Raw genomic sequence first — 21,741 nt, 5'->3', positions numbered from 1 at the left:
AAGCATTTGTTACTATAACCTGCAACCCTCAGATTGCGAATTAAGCACCTTAACTACAGGGCCATGCCAGGTCGCTCTAAATTCAAGTTCCATTGCATTGTAAACACTTTAACAACAAAAAAACAAACAAAAAAAACTAAAGTGCTATTCTTCCATGCCTGTGAGCTCAATCTTCAATAGATGAAGAAAGAGGATTATGGAAAATTCGTAGGGTTATTGATTAGTAATATATAATTTAATTGGTGATAAATAATTCGTTAATGGTGAGAGGGCAGAAACATTTTGTGTCGGTGTGTCATCGAGATTTTCGACATGAACGTAGTACTACTTAGGTTTATTTTTATTTTTCTTTAGTCTGGAGCTAATTTAATGTTTAATTTTTAAAATAATTATAACTTCTTATATATGTAAAAAATATCTGTAAATTCTCACAGAAATTAACTAGTTTTTTCGAAACAACGTTAAACGTGCCGTCGTCTCATTTAACGACGCGAATATTATCCCACAAGCTGAGTTAACACAAAGTAGTACTGGTATTACCACTGAAGTATTATAGTAAGTATATATTAAGGATGACCTAGGATAGGAGTAGGATAGCTGCATCTTGTTAAATATTATCATTAGTTATTACTGAGGCTAAGGTATTTTTAATTTCATTCAAGAAATACTAATTTAATAACAGTATTAACATTAACAATAAAGTTTGAAGTAATACCAATTATTAGTATTACCACTTAGATCGTGACAAGATCTTGTTTTACGGCGAGAAAATGCCTCGCCGTAAAACTTACCATATAAGTGAGAATTTTATCGACTTTGTTTTGTAATACTATTTCATGATATTGAAAAGTATGAAAGATCATCAGAAAAGAAAGCCATTAAGTTGAGTGCTTTAGGAATGGGATTTTCATTTATAAGGGGTAACTCATCTTTATGCCACCATAATGAAAAGAAGCCCTCTTTCACAACTTATACTAATGGGTATATAATTACAGGGATGATTTTTATCACCTCCCTTGAAAAGAGAAGTGGCATTAACTAACTTCCAATCCTCTGGTACCTCTCACTCTTCAAGAACTTACAAAAATTAGTAGCAAGCGGCTTACATATCTAAATTATTAACCTTCAAAACCCCTGGGGAATTACTATCTAGCTCAGGAGCCTTATCATTTTTTAAACTTCTCAAAATATTAGTACAGTCGTCTTGTTTCCATTTCTCAGCTGTTCAAGAGGTGGAATACTGACTAAGTGTTTATTAGTAAAAGTCAAAGAAAATGCAAAATTTAATAACCCAGTCATCTCATAATCATCAAAAACTAGCTTTCCTTTATCATCCTTCAAGGATGCTACTCCCATTTTAACATTTTTTATTTTTACCTCTAATGTAATTAAAGAACTCTGTACTGTTAATGTTTATTTTTTTCAGACAATCTTAACCCTTACATTCTTTTTGATGTCCTAATTTCCTGTTTCACTAGCTTTTCTTATATTGTGTAATCTTCTAAATCTCTTGTCATACCAGTTAGTTTAAATTTCATAAATTTATTATGTTTTTTCTTTAATAATATCTCTTAAGTTATTTATGAACCAACCTGGTTTTTTACTTGCAGCTACCCTTTTCTTTTTCTAAGGAATATGTTTAACTTGAATATTAAAAAATTTTATCAATGAAAATTTTCCACATCTGATTAGTGTCTCTAAATAGCACAGCTTTCCTGTTCACAACAGATAACTCTTGTTGCATCTCTTCAAAATTTGCTTTATTGAAATCTGGAATCAAAATATCATTATTTCTTATCTCCAAATGCAACAAAACATTAAAGTTCATGAAGCAATGATCACATGCACCCAGATGTTTCCTAATTTCAATCTGTTCATTATTTCTAATGATCCATTTTATTATACTTCTAGCATTACAACCATAACAATTAAGCCTGTCCTTATAACTACTTCTATACTCAGTTTCTGTGCTAAATTTTTCTGTGGTTATTATTCTTTTTGCATTTTAGTTTATCCTGGCCCACTGTCTAGTCCAAATTTAAATCCACCCTAAGAGCTAAGTGAATAGCCATTCCCTACCTTATTTAAATGTAAACCATCCATTCCAAAAAGGTCCATTTATCCACTGAATCAATTCCACAAGTCCAATGAGCCTGTTTTTACTTACATACTTACCTAAGTCTAGCATTTAGCCCTAGTGACTTATTTATATAAGTAACTTCATCCTAATTGTTAATTCTGGGTAGTATCTCTGACAGAATTATGATCATTTTCTTTGAATGCCTCTATCAACTCTTTGTGTTTATAAGTTCCTCTGGTCTACCTTTTCCTCCATCATTATCCCTACATACACCAAAAACTGCACTTCTGCTAACCCTCTTTATTTTATTCTTTGTTTTGCTCCTGGGAAGCAAAATCAGATTCTTTTCTCCCTATTTACTCCACAGACTCTTCTATCAACATGAAACTTCAAGGAATTGCCTATAACTAACCTCCCTGTCATCAACATCCTCTTTTGACCCTTTTGTTTTTCTTCTTTCCAATAGTTCCTCATCTGAAGAAGCCAAGAGCTGAAACTTGTTTCTCAACAGAATGTTGTCATTATAACAAAATTCACTACTTTTTACTCTAATAGTACTTTTTTTAACTTCCTGAAAGTCATTGTTAGCAGATGTATTAGAGTGATAAGTATCAATATAATTAATTTATTCCATATTATACACATAACCTGCACAAATTTAGTAAAAGGTGCAAAACAAAGTTTCAGGTGTTTTAATAAATGGTATGTTAGGTATATGTGCATAGTAGTTTATCAGTTAACAAACTATAAATTGCTACTGGTTAAGTATAATAGTATAAATACTTGACGGATGAAATACATGTATTACCTTGTGCATACTAAAGCTTACAAGTTAGCATAAAAATAGCACTCTATATATATGTTTCTTACCTGTGTATGAACCTCATATTACTAGCACAACCCTTGATTTATAGAACTAGAGAATTTGTAAAAGTATTCATATAGACATAACTAACATTTTCAGCTACAAATTAGAACAGGTGTACTGCATATGTATAAAACACAAGTTTATTTTTTGGTATTTTTTTAGAAAATGATGCTGGACAGTGTACCACATTTCAAGCAAGATCAGTGCTTCTGGTAGCATACTGTAGTGCCAAGTTATCCTGACCAGAAGTGTTATGCAGACACTGTAGCCTGATCTTATGACCACTACTGGTTTGTGTCAAGTTTTTTAAAATTTGAAAATTTGTTGTGCTCTTATAAAATGTTCATATCATTGTAGAAATACCTTATGTTAGAAAGGACTGCAGACCATTAAAATGCTGATTATAAAACACTTTCAGCAAATGTGACTATACCTATATAATTTAGGCTTTGTTCAATATTATCTGTGAAGTATTACCTCAATCATTGTAAGAGATTTAAAAGACCACACTATTTTATCAGAATTTTGGTAGTGTAGCTGGTGTTGATGCCTGTGGGTTTCATCTGTTTCTTTTTACACTTAAAGCAACAGATTGGTTGGCTTAACAGGGTGAAGATGAATTATATGGAAGAGGTGAGTTCCATTTAAGCAGGCTAGGCAGTAGAATGCTGTACAGACTCTCAAAAAAATATTCATTAGAAATAGCTTAAACTAAACTTTCAAAATGTTGAAGGAAGTTTAGAATAATCACATTGATAGGACAATGGATTATATTCAAATTGTATAAGTTATTTAATAGTTATAGACTGTTTAAAACTTGGCAGAGTTGTGGATCTTTATGCAAGGTATGACTACAGCCTGTTGAGACTGAAAACGTGGTACTTAAGTGGTAAAATCCTTATAGCACATGGATTACAGTCAGGGGTTTGAGGAGTAGAATATTATAATTAACAGTTTTTTAGACCATCTGATTAGGCAGGGGATGTCAGTGTGAAGTTATGTAATGAGAGCAAAGTTGTTATTAAAAAGATACTATTGTAATAATTGTGGGTGACTTTCATTTTAGACACTTATTAGAATTGCATGTAGTTAAGTAGTGATTTAGAGCAATTTTCAATACCAACTGGTCAGTGAATGAATGAAAACAAATGCCATTTTAGATTTATTATTATCCACTGGTCAATCTGTGGTTGCTAGAATTGAAGTAGGGAATATTTGTGAAAGATTGATCTTTACACAATTAGGTTTGATGTTTTTGTTACATGCTAAGATAAAAAAAGAAAAAGGAAAATTTTACTATTCAAGTTTCAGATGTATCATTGATAGAACTGGAATGAGAAGCTAAAAGAGGTTATGTGAGACAAACTTAGGAAAAATTGCAAAACAAATTCCTTTTATTTTAAGATGTACGTGTTCCTGAAAAGGAGAAAAATGAGGATAAGAGCTGAGACCAATCCTATTTGGATAACTAAAGATGTGAGGAGAAACCTAGGGATAAATATCTTAAGTTCAAATTGATAGATAGGATTAATGAGTTACAGAATTATAGAAAAGTTAAAACATTTGGTTTAAAAATAAATTAGGAGACCAGAAAAAAAACTCGTGAAATAGTTGGCTGATAGTCGTAAAACTGGCAACAAGGTTTTTTAAGTGTGTTAACGACATTGCATTATGTTGGAGATATTGATAGCAAAATATTTGTTTAAGACTACAAGGTAGCTGAGGTTTTAACTGTTTTCTACTCTAAAGTATGTTAACAATATTTCTGGTTCTTAATATTTTATGGAAAATAGTTGGATTGTTCTGAATCATTTGATGTTAAATCTTGAGGGATAAGTAGAACAATTTAGAGGTTAAAATTAGGTAATGCTTAATGACCAGATAATAATAATAATTTTGCAGGATTTTAAGGGAAGTTGAAGGTCAGAAATGTGAACCTGTCTTTCATTTTTCAGTATGTCTATTTAGTCTTGCATCTGTAATGGGAAAAATCCTAGAAGTGGTGATAACAGAAGCTATGCAAAATCATTTAATCAGATATGGTATATAAAACAAAGTGTTGTTCCACTGAAGTAAAATCTTGCATTATTAATCTGTTAACATTTTTTCAAGGATGTAACTTGTAATCTGTACGTTGGAAAACGTAGTATATTTTCTAAGGAGCCATCATTCACAATGTCTTGCAATACATATCATGAAAAGTAAGACTGTTTAAGGTAGTGTTTTGCAGATTAAACCCAAATAGATGATTCCTTTATTTGAAAAATTATTGTTCATTCCATCATTTATTTTTATACATTTATATGGGTAAAACTCTACATTAGTGGCCCATGTGCACGTGCTTGCTGCCTTATTACTGAACTAATGCACACATTGTATTTTATTACTATTTTTACATTTCATAGTATCATATAAAGATAACTTACTGAAGCCAAATCAGTGGACTTCCCATAAAACACTTCAACTTGATATATGTCAAGAGAACTTTTGAAGAATCGTCACTGAACTGATTAGCAAAATTTCTGAATAATAATTTTACTGGAAAGTAGCACAAAAGCATAGACTTATTTAGACAATCTGGTCTCAAATAATACCAGATTCAAATGTGTAATACTGTGTTTTGAATGACGTTATTTTAACAATGCAGGACTATTATAAACCTTCTCAATGGCATATTTTATACCTTAATAGAAGCAGGGTAGAAAAAACTTACACAGAAAAATTGTTATTAATGTTCAAAATGTATTTTAGGGGAATTAAAAATTTCCAATTCAGCCCATTAGTTCTGCACACACAAATAGCTATTATTGTTTAGTGCTGCTTTCTGAATGCAATAAAAAAGTTCTTACATGTGCACAAGCCTTTTATCTTTCCTTAATTGGAATTTATTGATTCCTGTGAGCCTCTCGTGCAAATCATTATGTTGCAACCCTCCACCAATAAAGAGTGCAACATTCTGTTGTTGTATATGCCTTCCATATGCAGTTCTACCAAACTGTCACTGCTAATTTAGCAGTACTTGTGTTCTGATGTTCAGTTTGTTCTCTTTTCTTATGTTTTAATTGAGTATTTTTCCATATTTTTATATTAATTTCTCCTCAGTTTACAGTAGTGATATTTGTAACTTATTGAGTTATTCTGAACTATCTTATATTTCTTCCTATGCCCCCTGCTAGTGCAGCAGTAAGTCTACAGATTTACAATGCTAAAATCAGGGGTTTGATTCCCCTCAGTGGCCTCAGCAGATAACCTGATGTGGCTTTGCTACAAGAAGACTCACACATTTCTTTCCAGTTACAAAACTTGTTGCTTTATTACATAACTTTCTGTTGTTTCTGTGAATGCAGTTGTGCTTGGTTATTCATTTTGTATTATAACTTATACATTACCACTTCAGAGATTATACGTTCTCTTGGCACATTTACACAAATACAGGTTGTGGTACTTACTCCATGGATAGAGTTTTGAACTTTACTTTGTTGGGAAATTGATTGTCCAAAGAACTGACTTTTATTGGGCCTCATATCAAGTTTAGAGGTCCACACATTTTAAATGCAGTCTGCTGACACATTAGAAAGATAAGATGCTATATTGTTGTGTTTTTGTATAAATGTATTGTTTCAGCTCCATAATGTAAGTTTTGTTAGAGTGGATAATAATCATAGTCAGTTGTAAGTTAGCCATTAGTCTTAGTTGTATTTTTTTTTACTGTACCATTCTATTAAGCTTACCATTGTCTTTGTTATTTAGGATTACCTGAAATTCATCTTACTGGTATATCTATCATTAATTTCACTATACTGTTCTTTTTCTTCCATACATCACATCTCATACAAAGTTTATTATTACTACAAACTTCCCTAATTTTATAACAGTCAGGTCTATTTCATTTTTGTTATTTCTCTTTTTATTTTCATCTTATTTACTTGGTTTGTGAGGAACCCTTAAGCCACCCATCCCTGCAATTTCTTGTATTGAATATATTGATATGGTCTGCTTGTTTGTATGACTGATTGTTTGTAATTAAGCACAAAGCTACACAATGGGGTATCTGTGCTATTAAAACCCAGAATTTAACATTGTAAATCTGTAGACATATCGCTGTACCACTAGGTGTCTGATCAGCTTTCAAAAATAGATTTTCATTGTCACTCATTACACTGTTTGATCTGTTGATCCTCCAAACCCTCCACCATGTTTTCCTCAATTACATTTTCTTCTAGTGCAGTTTGGGAGTCCTTCTTTCCAGTTCCAAGCTGCTAGGGTGGTGTACCATGGAGGCATCGTGAATGGATTGATGAAATACAAACAATATATGGAAATAATAATAAAAACCTTGAGTTGAGTGTATGGTGGTGGTGTTCTGCTGGTATAGATAATGTGATATCCTCCAATATTAAACATAAGAACATATGAGAGCAAGCCATCAAAACTGCAATTCACCCTTTTAATTTGGATCTCTCGCCCTACTCCCAAATGAGTGGGTTCTGGATGGTAGTTTGCTTGACTTGGTTATGTTCTTCTTTCCTACCCTCACATAGAAGTTGGTTCCCAGTAGCTTGGAGTTTTGGATTGTAATCAATTTATAGGTAGTATTATCCTCTTCTCTACATCCATGTGGATATCATTTCCCAATTGCACCCTAGCTGCTCTACTCATTCTTTTCACTATACCCACTTTTATAATTCTCAGGAATTGAGTCTCATAAATATTTTAGGATTTCAATCACTTTCCGGCCATAGTTCTTGCTCGATTGGATGTGCTCCTCTGTTTTCCACCCACATTTTCAAGAGTACATCTAGTTCAGAAGTGGTGCAGTTTCCACTTAGATCTTAGTGTCTGGCCATTTCATCTAGAGAGTGTTCTTAAGATGCTTTCAAAGTATGCTTCTTTCTTTCCTTTGCACTAGTCCCTAAAGTCATTGTGAGATTCTAGCTCTTTGTACAAGAAGAAATAACATACTATATTAGAAGTTACAGTTTTCTTACACTGAAAATCTATTTCTAAAAAGTACTTACCAGCTCTCACACTTCCTACCCTTCCTTCCTACTATACATTAGTGCTTCCATCTTCTGCCAAAACTCAGAGTGATAGTTCAGTAGAATTGAATAGAATGTGTCATGACAGTGTATCCAGTTCTTATTGGTGAAGGGTTGATGCTTGATGATTTGCATGAGAGATGCTTTGGAATCAGTCAATTCCAATGGAGGGGAGATGAAAGGCTTGTAGCATGCATAAAAGTTTTTTCTGCATGTAGAGGAGAATACCAAAAAAAGATAGCTATTTACATAAGCAGAAATAAGTACCTATTGAAATACATATAGAAAAATTATAACTTTAGTGTACTTGTATCTGAATATTGACAAACATTTTTATTATCCCATTTACTGATTAAAACTTGTAGTGAAGAACTTTTAGCAATTTGTATTTCAATTTGTGTATTTTAAGATATGAATTTATTAACAAATTATTACTTTGCATTCTTTGATAGATTGTTTAGGTAGAGTATTCATGATGAAACTTTGTAATTACATGTTTATAAGATTACTTTTTATTATATAAAAATGCTATTCTTTGAACAGCTGTTATGTTTACATATGTAATGATACTTTGTACACTTGTTGAGCATTGTTTGGTAATTTATAAATTTTATGGATAGGATATTACCTTATTCTAGTTTTATGTTCGTCTCCTACATTATGAATATATTAATCTGTAACATAGAACTTAAATTAAGCTGACATCAATTTAAGATTACATTACACCAACTTGACAGTTAAATCACATTTTATATATACTTTCAGAGGCTTCATTGACATTGATCTTGCTGTAAGATGCGTGATACCATTTTGAAATATTGAATTTTTTTTGTCTCCCCAGCATATCATGCTTGAAGCTGTACTGTTATCATCATGGAGTCACATCGTAGGTCCAGGCTTATTAGCATTCTGGACACCGGAATGCTTGGTTAGTTCCAGACGTTTAAGCCAGTCAGATGCCAGTCTACATTGTGATGGCTTGCAGCCCAGTATCACCAAATCCACTATATTATCTTCATCATTACCCAATTCAGTACATAAAAGCTGGTATAAAAGGGACAGAAAGAAAAGTAAAAATACACATAATGACTCTTCTGTTAATAGATTATTAAACAACTTAAAACTTAATTTTCCAAATAGTAACGATGGTAGAGAGGCATCAAAGGAGGTTGACCCACAGTTACTCCACTGTGTTGGACAGATATTACATGGAGAATTACAACAAGTTCATCCCTTACCTTTACAAAATGATATTTATAGTCGCCTTCTGATCACTCCTAACAATAAAATTATTCACTCAACTTGCTTTAAACAGCACCAGTCTGCAGAAGAGTGGTGGCAAGATGGTACTCCTGTTTCTCTTGCAGTTGTGTTCAAGAATGATAAGGATCTGTCGAGTCTCTGGCCTGTTTTGACTATGACTGATATAAGAATGACAAAGATTGTAAAGTTGGTAAAGGAGAAGGTGATAGTTTTAATTTTAAATACCAGCTTTTTCCTTATATAAAACCTTTAGTAATTCATTTAATTTGGTGGTTTTTGTTTTTAAGACCAGTTTATAGATTTTGATGCAAGTTAGTAGGAGCATCTCAGAAAGTGGTGAAATTGAGTTTGATCTCTTTGTGTTTTCAGAATTGAAGAATTTAAATTTCTATACCCATATTTATAGCTAATGTGTATTTCTATAATATTTATAGGGACCACTGGTTGACCATTTAGATTACATTGGTGATATGTTGAATGACTTCTATCATACTTTACTTTCTCTAAAACACTTTATTGGTTCATCAGATGTCAGTTTTTATGATGAACAGGTATGTAGTTTTCTAAGTGCATGTACTTTTTCATTCTGTGTTTTTTTCTGTGTGGTCATGTATATTGTAATGAAGAAAATGCTGATAATATTGCAGTTTATATGAATTGAGACTGTGGGTTCCAGTAAAACATTTAGAAAATGTGCAAAAACTTATAAACTAATTAATACATGTATACTAATTATTTTTACTTGTGCAAACTTAAATGCTCATCTGTTTTTAGACAAAATCATTCTTTTTTCTGAAACCAAAAAAACAAAAACAAAAATGTTTTTTTTTACTAGAGTAATATAATATTAGAAGTTAATTTGAAATTTTATTTATAGTCATTAGATTGTCATGGTTTATTTTATTCATTTAGATATCATGAGTAGTTTTTTATATTGTATTTCCATAAAATATTTAGGTCATAAGAGTAAGTGCTTTTCATGGTGACAAGAAGACCACTTGAAGTAAAAATGTATTGTCAAGATGGCTGGAATGGATATCAAAACTTTAATTAAAATAAAGTACAGAACAACGTTTCAACCTTTTTTGGTCATCTTCAGGTTACCTAAGTGCCTTTGTTTACCATTCAGTTCCAAATATCATTAAGTTTTCAGTTCATCTCAAAAACTAGCAGTTCAACATAAGTCATTCCACACAAAATAATGCATACATTCTCATTATGCTTTGACTAAAATACCAAAAACTATGAAGAAATTTACCTCACTAAGATTCTCATTTATTATTACTTTAGGAACAAGTTCTTTCATATTTGACAGAAGACAGCAAACCATCATTTTTAAGTCTAGTGTAGTGAATTCATGATCTGTCAATACTATTTATGATGGTACATTTACAAATACTGATATTAGAGCTCTGAATCATGAAGAAAATTGTTAAAAAGAATATTAAAATAACAACTTTGCTCATTTGGTATATCTAAAACTAGAATTAACACTCCTACGAAAAAAATATTTACATCCACTAAAGTGATTTTGGGGCCTATCAGGCCCCATATATTTTTCCAATAGAAACACAGTGATTTAGCAACATTCATTACAAACAACTTTAGAATGGCTCTGACAAACATTTTTTTTACAATTTGAGCAAACAATTTTGACTGTCTATCTTTTGATCTGCCGCACAAATGGCATCGTCCTCTGTTTGCCCTCTTTGCAGGCGGTTCACATGAGGTTGTTTTGTCATTATCTTTGCAGTAAATTTCTTTGATTTCAAACACCAATTGCCGTATAAATTCTCTTCTGGCTCTTGATTTATGTTAACGAAGAAATTCTGGATGTTTTGTCGAGTATAGAACGAAAGCATTGTACGCAGCAAGATCTAGAATGTTATAGAATATGCAGACTGACCAGCTTTGATCGCCTCTTTGTTGTATAATATCTCACCAGTTGATCGAGAGTGTCGACACCTGCCTTCGTTGCATTGTAAAGATTGACGATTTCAAGCTTTCCATTCTCTTCTACTTCACCAGACTGATGCTGAGAACTCAGTAGTAGCACATATTTTCCTGGTTTGTCTGAGTGCCTGAGAAGAGTGATGTCGTCATGGTAGAAAAACTTTGGTGATAACTCTCTAGATTTTGCATTTATTTCAGGAGGCAGGAAGGTTCTTGATTTCCGTATGGTTCCAACAAGTCCTGTTCTTTTTGTTCGTAGGTACTTGGCAAGTGTCATTGTTGTGAAGAAATTATCTGTCGTTATTGTCCTTCCTTTTCCAAGAAATGGCTGACTCAGTTCTTTGACTATTCTTTCACCTTGATTTGTTTCTGTCGTATTTCCAACCTTTCCAGTATAAATTTGAGCGTTGAGGAGGTAACTTGTCTTTGCATCTGTTAGGCACCAAATCTTTATTCCGTATTTGCCTGGCTTTGTTGGAATGTATGTTCTGAAGCCAACTCTTCCTTTGAAGTTACATAGTTGTTCATCCACTGTCAGGTATTTGCTTGGGTTGTAACTGTTTTTGCAATTGTCAATGAAAAAATTCCAGACTCCAGAGATGGCAGCATCTTTGATTTCTCTATTTCTTTGAGAGTGGATGTCAAATCTGATTTTTGAGCACATTTTTTTGAATTTGTCTTGTGTAATCAGTTTTCGCAAAAATGGAAAACCGAATTCGGTTGAAAACATTTCGTCTACCGATGCATTTTTGGATTTGCTTATTCCAAGGAAAAGATTAGCTGCGATCCATTTCCAGAGGTCTTCTTCAAAAATTGGTTCTTTCATGAAGGTGTTTGTTGAGTGAATGATCTGTTCCATCATATTATCAGAAATGAAAATTTTGAATGTTTCAAATGGTGTAGAGACTCTTGGAGCAGCTTGCCTTGTAATGCCTGGGTTCCCATTGAATATATTGAGAGCTGCGGTTCTTCTGTTGATCCTTGAAGGTGTTGTTGAATAACTAAAATTCTTATCTTTGGACAAAAGTTCGTTTACTGGCATCGTAGTAAGATCTTGATTACTTTCTTCACTTTCAGAAGGGTACGGCGTGATTTGTTCATCATTTTCGGCTTCAGAAGGATCATCATCACAACTTTCAGAGTAGTCTTCGACATTATCATGTTCACTTTCATCGTCGGATGGTTTTGTCAGTAAATGTACAGCTTCACAAGAGATATCATTTTTTACACGGTTTGAAGATTTCAGCTCCTATATATATAGGATTTGTGGATTCTTCTAGAATATTCTAGAAGCTTCAAGAATATTCTAGATTATTCTAAATACTTCTGTAAAGTTTCTAGAATGTTCTAGAACAGGCCTGGGCAAACTAGGCAATAATCAGGACCGTCTAAAATTATTGTTGGAGTAGAGTTATTATCCTAAATATCCATCTTTTGAAAAGAAGTTGTAAAATTAATATATTTTTACAATAATTTGCTTTTTTCGGTTCCCCAGGCCTGTTCTAGAATTATTCAGGAAATAAAGTCATTTTTATGTTTTTCGATCTGGGGCCTAATAGGCCCCAAAATACCCTTAGTGGATGTTTTAAAAAAAGTTTTTAAATATTATTTCGCAAATGTCTGAAAAGTCAAAATATTATTGCTCCTTAAAATATAAAGGGATAGGGTCAGTTAATGGCAATTTCATTTAAATACAAAATTATTAGCCTAATATTAATAACCTTTCAAGTTGCTCTGGGGCCTATTAGGCCTCAATTTTCGTAGGAGTGTTAAATGCTGATCAATCTGCTTCATAATTTATATGTTAAACATACACAATTAAATAGAATAAGTCAGATTTGTGTATAAACTTAGTCAGGGCTGTTGTCGTTGCTTTTGTTTTGCGTCTTTAGTGTTAGTTTGCATAGCATTAGTATAATTATACTTTTTAAAGGTGTATTGTAGCTATTTATTGTTCAGTTTAATTTTCTATTCATTCTTAGGTCATCCTTTGTTTTGTACCATTTGATTAGGCTTCACTAGTTTTCGTTTTTTTTATTTCATTGTAATTCTGGTTCATACTTCCTTGTTTATTCTGTTTACTGTTTTGTGTTATTTAGTTTCTTTTGTGTATTATTTATTGGTTTACCAGTGGTTTTATTGATGGGTTACTGTCTACTTTGGTTCCAGATTTTTTGAATGCTACATCATATGGGGTTCATTCCTTTCATCATTTTCATCCAGTTCTAATATGTTGACTAAATAATTTTGTTTTTCTTCATAGTTTATCCTTTTACGGCTACTTCCATCACATATCTGCTTTATAATTATTACCATTCATTTCATCTAGTTTGTTTTATCCTTCTTGACATTAATTAGTTTGTTGATTTCCCATAGTGTTATGAACAGGCTCATATCTACAGTGGTTCAACATTTATCTTCAAATCAACATCATAGGAGTTGCATTCCCTACAACATTATTTTTCCTGTTTTTCACTAAGTTAATTACCTCACTTTATTTTTCTTTATACTGTGTACAGTTACTTTCACTTAATCTCTTCTTCATCCTCTGTACCAGTAATTTAAATTCATATGTTGATCCCCAGAAGATGGGGTTTGCCGTATCTACTGCCACTATTGCTCACTTTCTCCTGATGTCTGAACCTAAAATTGTCAGTTCTCCTTGACCTTATCATGAAATGCCTTCCATACTTCTGTTGCAGTATCTGCTGGACCTCCTTTACACATTAATAAAAGTGTTTTCTAGAATATTATCTTCATGTCATCTATACTATTTGTTTTGTCTTTCTTGAGTTGGGGTACTTACAAGCCTTACCTTTTATGGGATTTCAGTTTTACTGTAGTTTAACTTCAGGCAGATTTCCTCTCCCCACCCACCCATTCATCAGTCATACCTTTAATACTTCATATTTCCATATATTGGGGTTTTTGCCATCTTCAACTCATTCTCTCTTTGCATGGCTTCTTTGGTTTGGGGTTAGTATTAAGTGGAACACTGCTGTTTATTTTCCTTTCCATTATTAATAGGGAATAGGGTTTTATGATATGTTCCTTTTCTTCTCTTGTCCCTTTTGTTGGGGGTATTGCATCTGTGGAAGACAGCTGTTTGCAGGTTCTCTCTTTTCACATATTTGATCTGCTTGTTTGGGCCCTCTTGCACAATATTCAAATCCTTTCATGTTTATTTTTCTTGTTCTAACATGTACTATCCATTGTTGTCTTTTAATTCTCTTGTTTTCTAGTGGCATTGTCTTTTATGGGATTATCCCCACATAGATTCCTCCATTACATCTCTTAACCTCCCATTACCTCTGTTTAGTATCTGGCACATTTTCCTACAGCAAAAATCACTTGATTCTCTTTGGGGATACCATAAGGTATGTGGTGTGCATAAATAAAAGTTCACATATAGGGGACAGCAATGAACAAGAACAACTAATCTTTGTAAGCAGAGGCAAGAACCAATCAAAAATACAGTATAGGAAAATTATAACTTTCTTAGCAGTCCAAAGTACTTTGTCAGTTTTCATGTCTGTATTACATCATGGGTTTGATTTTAAACTTTCTGATAATGCAATATAAAAATGTATTTAAATTGATTACTTAGAATAGTTTATAAATATACTAATTGAGCATAATTCTATTCTTTTATTATTTTTGTTTCAGTTTGTGAGTCAACATTATCCATTTTGTTTGAATCTTTCTACTTCTTAAAGAAATATAAAATCTTGATGTCATTCGAGAAGAAAATGTCTATATTTGATACATGTGAATTTTCTTATATTTATGTTCTCACATCTGTTTATTATGATTAAATACATTTTGAAGAGCCTGAAAGTCCTTATTCTGTATGATGTTCATACAGGATATTGATTCAGCTACAGGAGCTTCCTTGAAGTCTCTTACTCAGAGAGCTATTATGTCTCATTTGCAGACCTGTGGCCACACTGTAGTTGTAGGAACATCAGAGAATAGTATTAAGAAGGTAGGTTTAGGTCTTTTAAAAACATACTTGGATGTAAAGGAAAATATGGAATTGAGTAACTAAACTTTTCTTAGGGCAAAAAAGAACATATGAAGGGCAAGTTTTAGTATATGTTAATCATCATATTTATTCATGGTTTCTAACAAATGATTATTTCATCTCTTGTCAGTAAGAAATTATTTTGTCAGATTAAGTATGAACAGTGCCCTTACAAGCATTTTCTTTACCATGACTACAGAGAAGGACAAATAAAATTAATTGTAAGGAAAACACATTTATAACAATAAATGTAAAAAGCTGTTTTGGTTTAATTGACACAAACTTCCTGATAACTTGTCAGTAACTAAGAAAAGTCTCTTCAAGACTATTATTTTTCAAACTTTAGTAAACAAATTGTTATGGGTTAAATGTAGCCAGTTCAGCAAGTATTCTAGTGAAAAGATATTTATATATATTTAGAATTTATCACAATTCCTGGAAAATAAAAGAAATTATAATAAATTGGAAATTAAAATGTATATATTTGATTTAACTGTTTTAAGAGAAATATTATAAATTCACTTTTTCTTATTAGTAAGTAGTTTCTTTTAAAAATAAAATTATACACTTGAAGAAGGCCTGGCAGTTAAGGCACTCTACTCTAAATCCGAAGGTCACAGGTTTGAATTCCTGTCACACCAAACATGCTTGCCCTTTCAGCCATGGGAGCATTATAATGTAATGATCAATCCCACTATTTGTTGGTAAAAGAGTAGCTCAAGAGTTGGCAGTGGATGGTGATGACTAGCTGCCTTCCCTCTACTCGTACACTGCTAAATTAGAGACGGCTGGAGCAGATAGTCTTCATGTAGCTTTGTGCAAAATTCAAAGAACAAAGCAAACAAACACATGAAGGTTTATAAGTATTTAAAAGTGTCTGAAATATGCTGTTAAGACCATGGTATGAGAATTGAATGCAGTTGATTGAGAAAGGTAAGATTATGGTAACAGATAATTAGTGCATAGCATTTGTAATTTCATTGATTGTCACTTGACTTGTATAAAATTACACTTTTATCACAAAGAGGTTTCTTCTTTTATATTTTTTTACACCATTAATTTCATTCTACATGTAAGACAGCTAAACTAGTAACAAAGGAGTACAAAGAGGTTGAATGGAGCCATGTTTTATTTCAATCTGTGTCAGGTTAAGAACATTTCTGAAATTTGGTTTAACCAGCTCATTTTCTTTTATCACTAATTGTACTAGACTAATAGGCATTTATTAAATTGGTAATTTTTTTTAAAGATGCATTTTTAAGTTAATACTTATTTTAATAATTTATATCATTGAAAAACAGTTGATAATACTGTAAAGCTTGGCATTTTTACCTGGTTTAATGTAGTTCTATCTCTCTTTATCTCCCTTTCTTTTCTCTCTCTCTCTTTTTTTTTTTTAAGCAAAATACTATGCTTTGAAAAACTGATATTTTAGAATCATTCAGGCTGTTTTTTTGAAATAACTTTGTTTCATTTTTAGTATTTAAAATTTTTTATGAAGTAAAAACTTCCTTATTTGTTCTGCAGATGATCCTCCATCTGAAATTTCTTCTCAACTCTCAAGAGAAAATCTGTTCCTTGATTACAACATCTGGAAAATTGTGTGCATATTACTCAGGATTATACGTGCAAGGAATTCTGAAGGTTTCAGATCTTCAATATTTTCTGTGTTTACTATACAGTATTGTTTTAGGTTATTCTACACGTGTAATAAACATGCAAAAAAGAATAAAATATTATAATGCAGTTGTCTCTAATTTACACATAACATGTGGAGTTGATTGTTTTCACTTAGGTAATTGAAGTGAAGGATACAGAGTTAATTTTTACTATTTCTCAAAGTTCTGGTCACAACAAAGCTCCCTTGTGTATGGCCCAGCATGGTCAGGTGGTTAAGGCACTCAACTCATAATCTGAGGGTCAGGGGGTTCTAATCCTCATCACACCAAACGTGTTTGCACTTTCAGCAGTGGGGGCATTATAATGTGACTATCCGTTGGTAAAAGAGTAGCCCAAGAGTTGGCAGTGGGTGGTGATGACTAACTGCCTTCCCTCTAGTCTTGCACTGCTAAATTAGGAATGGCTAACCCAGATAGCCCTCAAGTAGCTTTGTGCAAAATTCAAACTAAATCCTTATGTACTTAATTGTAAAATTATATCAAATGTTAAGTGTAAATTGTTCAGTGTTAAAAGACATATCAAGTATTAAATAAAGCTTCAAACATGCATCTTTGTACAGAGTATCCAATACAGTTTATTGTCTATTAAATGCATCAGACCCTTGTATTCTAGTTCAGAAAACAAGCTGTAAGATTCTAGAAAGAATAAAGAGGATATTTCTTTTTATTTAGTATATTGAATGTGTATACAGCAAAATTTGACATGAGCATGGTCTTTTAAAGTAAAATTTAAAGTTGTCATTTCTTGCACATTTTTAGATGTGAGCTGAATTGTATTACCTTTCTACAGTTTAAAGCTCAATCAAGTATTCATTTCACCTTAGAATGCTCAAAGAAAAAGGTTACTATTCACTTTCTCCTGGTATACCTATTTATAATCAGAATGTTTTTAGTGCCTTTTCACTTTATTATGTTATAGCTGCTGATCTATTGTAAGACATACAGATCCAACTGTGGAACTTCATTTTTCACTGCAAAATTACATTTGCCAGTAAGTTTTATTAATAGTCTACACAGACTACAGTCACTATAGTCAAAAACAACTAGCAGTTTTGAAATAGACATGCTAAATAGGCAGACAAACTATCATAATATCTTCCTCAGTTTTAATAGTTATGTTTCTCTACTGTTCTCTTTTGTTGTTATTACCTGCACTAGTTTTCTAATTCAGTCTTCTTATTTATCATCCATTTTATTTTGGTCCAAAACAGCAAATTCTCCAATGCCTATATATCTTTGTATATATAATTATTTTCTTAAACAGTTTCATAACATTGTTGATCTAAATGTGTGTAGATATTTGAAGAATTACCAGAATTTGACTTCAGGTGCTCTGTTGTACATTTCTGTAAATGACACATGGTTGATCTCAGAATCTTGTTCACGTTCAGAACAGCTGATTAATAAACAAATTAGGAATGTTGAAGTTTATTTATTCCAGCACATACATATCTTCTCTTACAGCTATTACTCAACTCTTAGAGTTACTTTTCCTATATAAACATTGGTCTGATTTTTTTTTCTCACTTGCTTTTTTTTTATATACTCCATTGATATAAAATATGAATTTCTGGTTTAATATATCCTGCATGGAAGCAAACCAGGTATCTTCTCTGATTTCTGACATCGCTCAAGAATCGGGGTATTAAGACACTGTGGTCTTATCTATAATAAGGTAGAGGTGTGTATTTGATCCAGTTGTGTCTGTCTAAGGGGCTCTAAGGTTGCACTTGTAGGAAGTCATGGAAATTCTTTAAAGAATTTAGATTTGCTTTTCCCACTGCCTTCCTTTCCTCTGTCAGCTTCTCAAGAGACCAATTTGAATCAGCTACCACTGAATCCTTGTCTTCAGTTGGTAAATTGAGTGTGTGATATTTTGGGTCTGTTCCCACTTACTTCTGGGTTTGAAACTTTATTAATAGTTTAAAAGTCTGTGGGCAAGAACTTAATTCTTCCTCCATCCTCTGATATTGTGGTTTATGCAGGGAGATTTTACTGCTTAGTTTCATGAAGGGACAGCTAAGTCTTGTCCACAGTATTTGTCATAACAACATGCTTTAGCTTACTGCTACCAGAATGGATTCTGTGGTCCAGTTGAATAAATCAGAATTCTGTAGGATTCAGTTGACTCTAACTGTGGTGCTGATACATTTATTATCCCTGCATCTTTTTTCAGAAGCTTCTTAGCAACCACTACAAATGATTTGATGACAAATTGGGAGCATTGTTAGCATCCACCTTGGTTTAATTGTCAGCTTCTGTACTTTCTCTAGTCTCTTGGCTGGTATGCTTTTAGAATTTATTGGATAGAGATACATTTTTGAGCATGTTCAGTTACCTGCTGCTACCCTCCATGAAGCATGTGAGGCTCCCTTTCTTCCAACCATTGATTTTTATATGCATTCTAGTGTCCCTGGAATCAAGGGTTGATGTTGCCTGTCTGCATTTATCCCTATCATCATTGGCTTCTCAAATTTCCTTGACTCTTACAGAGAGTCATAGTTCCAACTCAAAGTAATCTATTTAATTGGTACCCCAAATAGATTTCATCCGTATCCATAAGGTTACTATGTTCCATCAGTAAATTGCCATTGGTGATGGTGACTACTGTATGCCTTTGGGGTCTGCAGAGCTCAGGTCTGAGAATTTCTGGACATGTGGAAAACCTTTACCACAGATCCAGTTCACATCTCCATGACTCTTATCTCCCCTAACCTGTACAGTTCCTGCCTCCTGTAGATTCTTGGATTTTGGAAATTCATTCCATGACTAACAGATTTGTTGATCAAGGTGCAATGGAGAGAGTTGTTTCAGGTATTTCAGGGTTTTATTCTCATTTATTTGTTAGCCCAAGAAGAGAAAAGATTGGTATCTGGTCATTTATCTTTCTTATCTGAATCAATTCCTTGGTCTCCCAAAGTTCCTAATGGAGTCTTTTGTCACTTTTCATAGACATTTTATGCCAGGACTGTGGATTACCAAGTTCAGTTATGCCAATGTTTATTTACACATGGTCATCCCATCACTAACTGCAGTTTGTACCAAGTGTCAGGTGCTGCAGTTAAAGGGTTTGTCATTTTGACTAGCATTGGCACCAAATGTGTTCTGCCAAACTGTATGCACTTTTTTTCATCACCTCCATTCCCTGTGCCTTTGCATCCACCATTACATGAACAACTGGACACTACTAGCACCATCTCATCAATTGGTGGAATGCCACACCCAGATACTGCTTTCTAAAGCAACCAAGGGAGAATTTCTCATCAGAGTCAAGAAATTTATTCTTCCTGCAACCTATTATTTTGTCCATACTAGTGTCTTTTATAACATGTATGTCAGTCAGACTCAGCTGATTCCCATCTGGCTCAGTGCTATGGAACAAGCAGTCTGACTCTACTCACATATTCTTTTCCTACTGCACAGATGGTTCTGTCTCATTTAGGGATATGAGTATCACTTGAATCCCTCATTCCTTTTAGAATAAGAACACATGAGATCACCATCCCAGATTTTGCATGGTGGTTAGATTGAAACTATACTGTATTAAGTATTACTTTGCCATCTCCATTTCCAGAGATCCATCTTTTCATGAATGCCTCATTTCAGGGATGGTGTGCATGTCTTAATGGTAAAAAATTCCAGGACCTGTCAATAGATAGTGAAGATTTCTTCAACATCAATGTTTTAGAACTTCTTGCTGTTCAAAGGGCAATGTCTCAAGGTCTGGAATCACTGAGGGGCATAGTTGTTATGCTTCTTTCCAACATATCCATGGTGATGTCATATTTCCTGTCAAGGAATTACTCAATCTAGGTTTCTCTGTTTTCAAACTTCAGATCAGCTTGATTAGGCTTACTCCTATCACATCATCCTTCTAGCCTACTATGTTACAGGGGTGATGAATTTGGTGACAGAATGGATATTTCATTGAAGGATTTTCTGTTGAATTTGCTCTGATTTTGAAACACCTATGATAAATGCATCAGCCACTTATTGGAACACTCATCTACCAGTATTTTGGTCTCCAGTACCTCACCCTCAAACATTGGTAATAGATGCATTCAGTCAAGACTGGATTGCACCTGCATGACTACTTACCAATTTGCCTTTTACCCAGAGTCCTGGTAGTAATTCATTAAACTTCTCACATTCTGCTGATAGCACTGAATTAGCCAGCTCAACCCTAATTCCTGCTTTGACACAACTTTCAGGAGTGCCCTTTTCTTCCACTCTCTTTGGCCATCTCTGTTGAGGCACTTGCTATCTGTACACCTGTCCATCCTTAAACTCAAGCTTCATGCTTAGCACTCTTCACACAGCATTTTAAGGTTGCATCATCTCACGATGGATGTTTATCAATGGAAATGGCACATATATTGACAACAGTATATTGCAAACTTTTCAGCCAGAACTTTGTTTCTGACTTGGATCTTTGATGATGGTTTTGTGTTTTCTACAATCACTCTTATCAGCTACCATAAGATAATAGAAGAGACAAATTCTTTGAGTCCTCAGTGCTCTCTGGCCCCCTCAAATCATTTTGGGTCCTTTATTCCAAACAACAATTTCATTTATTTTACTGGAATATAAAGGTGATAGTACATGTTCTTTCTTGACATCAGTTTCCCAGGATTGGTCCCTCGATTACCTTGATGGGGTAGAGATAAAAATTTACTTCTATTACTTCTTTTGGAGGTTGGGTTACTTCTGTGATTTGTATCTCATCAAATTCTATGCTCTTAGTTGCCCAATTAAGTTACCTGCTGGAGGACATTGTGCAGACTGGTTTGTGGACCTCTCACATTATTTGCATGATCTGCCAGTATCTTCTTCTG

At 33.2% G+C, this 21,741-nt stretch overlaps 1 protein-coding gene across 7 annotated transcripts in view; it reads left to right on the top strand.

Annotated features, from left to right (window-relative positions):
• Positions 1 to 239: 239 nt before the first annotated feature.
• Positions 240 to 21,741, top strand: part of LOC143245088 (uncharacterized) — a 34,385-nt gene continuing 12,883 nt past the window's right edge. Inside the window, exons 1-7 of one of the 7 annotated variants that reach the window (XM_076490956.1) lie at positions 274 to 555; positions 3,111 to 3,238; positions 4,353 to 4,424; positions 8,829 to 9,452; positions 9,685 to 9,801; positions 15,069 to 15,188; positions 16,755 to 16,871. In XM_076490956.1, the coding sequence (XP_076347071.1) occupies positions 4,353 to 4,424; positions 8,829 to 9,452; positions 9,685 to 9,801; positions 15,069 to 15,188; positions 16,755 to 16,871 (1,050 nt within the window). In that variant the 5' untranslated portion in view covers positions 274 to 555; positions 3,111 to 3,238. Of the gene's footprint in view, positions 556 to 3,110; positions 3,239 to 4,352; positions 4,425 to 8,828; positions 9,453 to 9,684; positions 9,802 to 15,068; positions 15,189 to 16,754; positions 16,872 to 21,741 lie in introns of all 7 variants that reach the window. The other 6 variants (XM_076490957.1, XM_076490958.1, XM_076490959.1 and 3 more) reach the window with 6 other exon arrangements.

Source organism: Tachypleus tridentatus, chromosome 2 (assembly GCF_004210375.1).
Source record: "Tachypleus tridentatus isolate NWPU-2018 chromosome 2, ASM421037v1, whole genome shotgun sequence".
Taxonomy (NCBI): domain Eukaryota; kingdom Metazoa; phylum Arthropoda; class Merostomata; order Xiphosura; family Limulidae; genus Tachypleus; species Tachypleus tridentatus.
Note: the sequence above shows the minus strand (reverse complement) of the source record. Positions and strands in the feature narration are given on the sequence as shown.